Below are 7,778 nucleotides of genomic sequence, written 5' to 3' on the forward strand. Positions count from 1 at the left end.
AGAGGACTGAGAGGTAGGAACTGTCCCTTCCCCTCACTCAAAATATATCAATTACCTTTGACAATTTGCATGGCACATGCATGATAAACTTGTTCCTGTGTCGTGTTTGGAGGGAATACTCGGTCAAATACATACGGCTTTCCCTGGAATAGAGAGAGATGGTATCAGATATGATGAGAGGTGGGTGACCCCTTTTCTAGGCCCCCAAGAAGGGACAAAACTTCACCCTTACCCCTATCCCTCCATAAATTAAGGTCTAGTCTGGAGGGAACTGCAAAATAGGCAAATGCAGGAGAGCCAAAGTGGGGAGGGGGAGTGGAAAATCAATGGAACTGTGTCTATTTGCAGTAAGGGGCAGGGATAAAGAACTAAGAGAAAGAATTTAAAAAGAGAGATGAGTGGATTTGGCTTAAGGAGGGAATAACATACATATTCAATTGGTTATGCAAATATATCTTACTCTACCAGAAAATAGGGGGGAAGGGGATAAGGGGGGGAAGATAGAGGGGAGGGAAGATTGTGGGAGGGGGTAATCAGAAGCAACCACTTCTGAGGAGGGACATCAAAAGAGAATAGAATAAACAGTGGGGTGCAGGATAGGATGAGGGCAAATATAGTCAGTTTTTCACAACATGCCTACTACGGAAGTGTTTTTTGATGACTCCATATGTATAACTTGTATCGATTTGCTTGCCTTCTCAGTGAGGATGGGTGGGGAGAGAGGAAGGGAGAAAATTTGGAACCCCAAGTTTTAAAAACAAATGTTAAAAATTGTTTTCACATTCAACTGGGAAGTAACATATACAGGCAATGGGGTATAGAAATTTATCCTGCCCTACAGGAAAATAGAAGGGGAAGGGGATAAGAGAAGAGGGGCAGAGATAGAAGGGAGGGCAGATTAGGGGAAAAAGTATTCAGAATGCACACTGTCTTGGGGTGGGGGAGGGATGAGATGGGGAGAAAATCTGGAACTTAAAATCTTATGGAAGTGAATATTGAAAAATAAATTAAATGAAAAGAGAAAAAAAGGAGAGATGAGGTAGAGATAAGAAAACATTACATCTTTGAACCTGGTGACTTAGTATCCCACCTCCCAGAGAGAGAAAATGAAAAAAGGCAGCAAAAAGGGAAACAGAGAGAATTCATTAATATTAAAATTCCATCTCAGTCCTTTGAAATGCATACCTTCCCCAACACTGTCTTCATGTCTCTAACCAATGACTGAGAAATAGAGAAAACCAGAACACATCTGCTCTTTGGCCAGTGATTCTAGCCTCCTCTCAGCTTTAATCTCTATCCATGTTTCATGAATCCAGGCATACAGCCAGAGGAGATTACACACACAAATCCCTGAGCCAATCTTGCCCTCACAATTCCTCTTCTTAAGTCTCAGAAAAGGTGGTTAAATGGTCAAACACGCTCAGAAACCCTCCCATTAGTAGGATTCTAGAGGGCTCTAGAGCTCCAGAGGGCGCTATAGCTACATTGGAACTGGGGGAGCTCTCCAAGTCCTGAAACATTCAGCTGCTTCAGCTGCCCCCTCCCCAACTTCCCAGGCCCTTTTCTTTTGCCTGGATTGGAGGTAAAGAGGAAAACCAAAGAAGATACAAAATAATTCCAGGGAGGATTCTTATGCCTGTGGTAGTAAGATATTTGTGGGCTAGAAATACTAAATTAACTAAGAACAGTGAGGTGCAATGGAAAAGGCACTAATGGAGGTAAGGAGACCTGGATTCAAATCCCAGTTCTTACACTTAGTAATTGTGTAATTGGAACCTGGATTCAAATCCCAGTTCTTACACTTAGTAATTGTGTAATTGGAACCTCAGTTTCATCACTTGTAAAATGGGGTTAATGGTACTCATGCTATGCATCTCACAAGATTGCTGTGCGGAAAATATTTTGTAAGCTTTAAAGTGCTGTATAAAATATGATCAATTAGTAATGTGATCTTACCTTATATAATTTTAGGAATTTGGAGAAGGCTAAAAAGAATGTCTACCTCCCCATTTTGCTGATGCCTGAAATTCTACTGCTAGAACTTAAAGTTTTGATTTTGGTTAAAATTGAAATATTATTTAGAGAAATAATGCTTTTTTTAAAAAAAAAGTTACTTAATATGAATGAGTTTATCAAAGTCTTTCTTAGAGGAAGTTTTGATTGGTGGGGGAGATCAAGGGGACATTGGGGATAAAGAGGAAGTGCTACCAAAATGGGGAATGTTCAAGGAATCAGGTGGCTTCCAGCAGAATTGAAGTTCATCACAATTTTGCCCAGGGTAGAATGCAGACAGGGTAATTTCATCATGAAGATTTGCCAATTAATTAAATACCAATAATGCTTCAGACTTCCATCCCAGTCTTCTCCCAACAAATTATTTTGTATTTAGCAAATATTACCAGGTATAACTGAGAGCAGAAATGTTGAACAATAGGCTTCAAGATACCAAATCCCATTTATAGAATGAATGTGTGCAGTCCCTGTACTATCTTCTGACCTCATGAAGGAGATGTAGATGCCTCCTTTGCTCCCTGCCCCCTACTGCCATAGACATTGCAGTCACTTTCAGTGAGCTTCCATCCTGTCTGGGAAGTGGGGGTAGGTGCTAAAACATTAGGGAAGTCAAGAAGCTGGTTAAATCACATTTCCCCTTTTTAGCCTCTAATATCCAATATCTAACTTCTCTCCCATCCACAGCAGTGTCTAGCCTCTCTAGAAATGAAGAATGGAAAAACACTGGAGAGTTCTCATTTAGAGATCCTAGAAATCCCAGCCTAGGAATCTGTCCTGTCCATAGCCTATCTACTCCAAGCTAAATCTTTCTTTCTCTGTGCCTAGTCTCCTTATTCCCCTCCTAATCCATATATCTCTCCCAGCTCCTTTCTACCATTCTCCATGGAATCTCTATGTTATAGGAGATACAGGGATAAAGTAGTACCTTTCAGGCGCCTTTGTCTAAGACACCTAGTAATGTCTGAACTGAGAACACCAAACCTTATCTCCATGGTGATGCTCTTGGAGATTGTCACCATAGCAATGCCAGAGACACAGAGTGCTCACTTCCTTGTCCTTTCTCTGTTTGGGTCTTGGTCCTCTGGCTACCCAAAACTGAAAAGGATACTAGAACCCACCCTGCAAATGCTAAAGTAATTCAGGATGACCCTCAAGCTGTTTTCTACTGTCATTTCCATCTCTAGTAACCCTGAAAACAAGTCTCAAAAATCAAGTCCCAAGCCAAATTTTCCTGAGGTGTTCCTCCCTTTTCCCATCCAACTTAAATACCCCACAGCCTCTTGGAAAGGGGAGTGGATAGTTTCTATGGATATGAAAAAAGCAGCTAGTAGGCATTGGAGTAAAGGAACATATGTGTGGAGGGAGGTTAGAATGTGGGACTAATTATCATTCCTCCTGTTGTTTGCTCCACCTCTATCCTGGTAGAGATGCATCCTAGACAGCCTGGCGCCCCAGACACCAGACCTTTCTCCACCAGAGCTGTCAGAGACATCCATGCACACAGAAAAACAATGAATGACAGAGAGTGAGTGCACATCACACAGTAACTCAGACACCATTTTAAAATAAAACAAGCTGTGAATATTCTTCATGACCCTTCCCCCAGATCCATGGGAAAAGTTATGGGGAGCAGAAAGAGAAAGTTTACAATGCTGTCCCCTAACCCCTAACCCAAAGCTTAGTCATCTAACAAGACTGCTTGCTTTTTTTTTTTTTAACAAAAGGTCTACAGAGACCAGGTAATGCTGACTAAAGAGAGAAGATTGCAAAGAGTCAGAGCCAAGGGAGGTTGTCCTCTTTCCCCTACAACATACCATCTATGATATTTCCTTATACTTCAGCAGATCTTAAAACAACTCCATCTCCTAATTCACTCCTCTCAACCTTTTTCATATATATATATATTCAATATTCATTTTTATAAGATTTTTAGTTCCAAAATTTTCTTCCTCCCTTCCTCCCTATCCCCTCCCCAAGATTGCAAGCAATCTGATATTGATTATACATGTGCAATCATGTTAAATATATTTCCACATTAGTCATTCAACCTTTTCCAGAATAAGGATAGAGGGACAGAGATTCCCTCTTCCTGCTGGAAAGTGAGGAATCTCCCTCAAAATACCTAATAGCCCCAGAAATGCCTCTTTTCTCAGGTCTCATGCCCATGGTACAAAGAGATGTGGATATAAAAAAGGAAGATAGAACTCCCAAGATTCTGAGACAAAATGGCACCTCTGTCCAAGCTTGTAGAATGAGATAGACAAGGAGAGAGATGGGAAAATGTGAAGCCACAAAAATGAGGGAAAAGATGGAAGTGGTCTCAGTAAAGTGCCTCTTCTTCCCCTCTTTGGACATATATAATCTACTTTCTTAACTAAAGAAAGCTGGGAGACATGACCCATCCCTTACCTTTTAATTAAATAGGAACATAGCACAAAAGTATTATGAAAGAAATAGAAGTTTAGCTCCACATTATCTGAAAAATCCATCTGCAACAACTACACTCAGGGGTAGAGTGATTAGAGTATGTAAAGTCTACCTAATGTGCTCACTCTCACTAACTACTCATATTCCCACAGCCTTCTCTTCCCTTATGTCTTCAGGCCCGTAGTTAATCACCATTTCATTGAATCCTAGGATCCAGAATTTGAGCAGATGGTAAAGATCACAGGAGGGAAGCTCAGAGGTCATTTAACTTAAATCCCATTGAACCGGAATCTATCAGGAAGTAATCATTCAGCATCCTCTTGAAGATCACCTCATTCAACCCCCCCATTTTATTTATTTATTTATTTATTTATTTTTAGGCAATTGGGGTTAAGTGACTTGCCCAGGGTCACACAGCTAGTAAGTGTCAAGTGTTTGATCTGAGGCCGGATTTGAACTCAGCTCCTCCTGACTTCAGGGCCAATGCTCTATCCACTGCGCCACCTAGCTGCCCCTTAACCCCCATTTTAGAGAAGAAATCAAAGCATGTTAAATTTGAGTCATACAGGTAATAAGTGGAAGACTTGGGATTTGAACCCAGTTCCTTAGACTTCAAATCTAGTGTTCTTCCTGCAATAACAATGGCTGCTGAAAGAAAAGCATCTCCAAATTCTAAGCAGGGAATTAAGAAAACAATTTTTTTTTTTTAGGATGGGTTCAGTAAAGATTGGAGGAAGGGGAGGAAAGGGTGGGAAATGAGGAAAGAAAAGCAGACCTTATCTTCATGGCACCAAATAAACACATTAAAATGATAGGCAAATAAGCATCCATCTTTTTGAGTCAACAGTTAGGGCTTCAGTTGGGGGGAGGACAGAATGGAGTTGGTTGTCCTTGAGGACCAAGGCAGGGAGGAACGAGTCTCAGTCTCTCTCTTTCTGTGTGTGTGTGTGTGTGTGTGTGTGTGTGTGTGTGTGTGTATCTCCCCACTCCTCTTTCATCTAAAGCTCCATTCTCCTTGTCTTTAGCCCATCTGGACAATCGTTGCTTCACCCCTCCCTCAAATAGATCTATACTCTAGTATTTCCCCCACCAAATCCCCACTTTGGACATTTTTGCTCTCAAGCTCTACCACCCTTACATTCTGCTCCAACTTCAGGGGTTATCTGGACCCCACAGCCACACAGTCCTTGTTATCCCAGCTGTGACAGACAAGAATTATGAAGGTTTAGGGAGTCTTTAGGATACTACCAGAGGCTTGGACTGGAGCCTGGGCCTAAGAATCAAGCCTAGGCCATGATGCAGGGGAATGACGTGTACTCTTGATCTCCTCCTCCATGGGTGGGGACTCTTGTGATGAAACTGGTTACTATGAAAAGAGGTAGTTAGATAGGCATACTGAACATGTTGGCTATTTTTTCAGGAGATGAAGGGACCTGGGCCTTAAATAAGCCATGTCCTGAATCCCTTTCCCTGCTAAGTTCAGGCCTAAGGGGTTGTAGATATTTTTTTTTCCTTTTTACCTCAGAGGCTTTTTTTTCTTCTGTCCACCCAAATTGGGGTGGGAGGGTGCGCAGCAGTGACCTCCAGAACCATGACTGGGACAAGTTAAGGTGATGGTAGTAGGGCTTAGAGCTGGAAATAGCCCTACAAGTCCCTAGAGCCCAAGAACAGTATCCTCTGGCCCCACACCCTAGGCCTCCCTGGGGTGAGCAGAAAGATTAAGCACAACAAAAGAGAGCCAGGATCCTCTTCCTAGCAGATCAAGAGTCTCGGCTGGGGTGTGGTTGGGATACAAAGCCTCTACCCTATACTCACATCCTTAAGGGCAGCAGGTGAAAACTGGGAGTAGGGATGAGATTAGGAATGGAATCTTGACCTCTGAATTAGAAAATGGGAGAATAAGTGTATAGCAGTTGGGTTAGCACACTGCAGGGGTGGGGGTGGGGGGAGAATTGGAAATCATTGATTGGATTGGGGTGTGGGTGAAAGGGGAGATACCAAATAAACCTACTTCATCTCTGCAGAGAACCAAGAGTTCAGATCCTAGCCCAGGCCACACCCATCTAAGGCCTGAGCTAAGGATTGAGTTGGGAAGGAGGGGCTGCGGAAGGGGGGGGAACGGAGAAAGAAGGGGAGAAATGGAGGGATGATGAAGGGAGAAGGCGAATGGAGAGTGAAGGGACAGGGATGAGTGGGGAAACAAAACAAGCATTAACCCTGGTATCCGGGACATATCCTATGGGGATGCCCATCCCTGTACCCCATCGTCCTCATCTGGTGGGCACTCACCCCAATAATGACGCTGTCATCCCCTTGAAAAAGGGGGATAAATTTGTCACCCCGCAGAATCTCCGACTGGTTCAGGGGTCTGAATCGACAGAGCACCTTGATGCTGCATTCATTGTTGGACTCCGTCATGGTGATGACCGGTGGTGGTGGCGGTGGTGATGGTGTGGGGGCGCTTTGGAGAGGCTGGGGGAGCTCAGCAGAGACAGACGAGAGAGGAGCAGAAGTGCCTCAATCTCTTGGACTGATGCTATATGGAGAAGGAAGAGGAAGGCTGATGAAGGGAGAGGGCTGGGGAAGCTCTCTCTGATGGCTCTGGAGATTTTTAGAGAAAACCCCCTCAGCTTCGCCTCCGGTTCTCTTTCCTCTCTGCCTCAGCCCCTCCCGCTGCAGCTCTACTCTGCGGGGTTGCTGGAGTGGGGGGGGGGGTGTCTGGAAGAGAGCAGGAGGCGGGGCTTCTCTTAAGGTGGAAGGGGTTGGGCTGTTTATGGGAAGGGATTCGGGCCCCCCCACTTTCTTAATTTGCTAGATAAACTAATCATCCCTTCCTGCCTGTTCCCACCAGAGGGAACCAGGGCTTTCCCCCAAATCCCCCCATCTCCCGTATAATTACTGAATCCTGGGTACCCTTGTCCCTTCGGATAACCAGTTTGACAGTGTTGGCTAAGAACTGGCTGCAGAAGAACAACATCCCCGCCCCCCAGCCCAGCTCCACCCTCTAGGAGTGGAGGAGGGGAGCAGGGAGATACAGCTCCCCATCCCAATGGAGGAAGGCGTGATGATCAAGATTCAAGTCCTCTCCCTTCCCCGACAGCTGCCCATCCTCCCCAGGATAAACTGGTGGGGGTTGGTGAGGGCCCTTTCTAACTGAGTAGTCCTTGAAAGAGACCAAACAGTCCTTCCCCTAGCAGGTGCATTCCAAGACCCCATTCCTGGGTGGGGCGTTGGGGCAGAGAGAGAAAGTATGAGTTGTCGGGATGTTCTCCTTTCCACTCTCATAGACTTTTCTAGGGAAGGGCAAAGATCGTGTATTGAGGTTGGGGGCTTCAGAG

At 44.3% G+C, this 7,778-nt stretch overlaps 1 protein-coding gene across 2 annotated transcripts in view; it reads right to left on the reverse strand.

The window, feature by feature from the left end:
- KIF5A (kinesin family member 5A) overlaps window positions 1–7,062 on the reverse strand; it is a 34,496-nt gene extending 27,434 nt beyond the window's left edge. For both annotated transcript variants that reach the window (XM_027855111.1, XM_027855110.1), the window contains exons 1-2: window positions 6,730–7,062; window positions 56–143 (exon numbers count right to left, since the gene is read on the reverse strand). In XM_027855111.1, the coding sequence (XP_027710912.1) occupies window positions 56–143; window positions 6,730–6,858 (217 nt within the window). In that variant the 5' untranslated portion in view covers window positions 6,859–7,062. The remainder of the gene's footprint in view (window positions 1–55; window positions 144–6,729) is intronic.
- Window positions 7,063–7,778: the final 716 nt, after the last annotated feature.

This window comes from Vombatus ursinus, unplaced genomic scaffold (genome assembly GCF_900497805.2).
Source record: "Vombatus ursinus unplaced genomic scaffold, bare-nosed wombat genome assembly UNPS02010769.1, whole genome shotgun sequence".
NCBI classification, from domain to species: Eukaryota; Metazoa; Chordata; class Mammalia; order Diprotodontia; family Vombatidae; genus Vombatus; species Vombatus ursinus.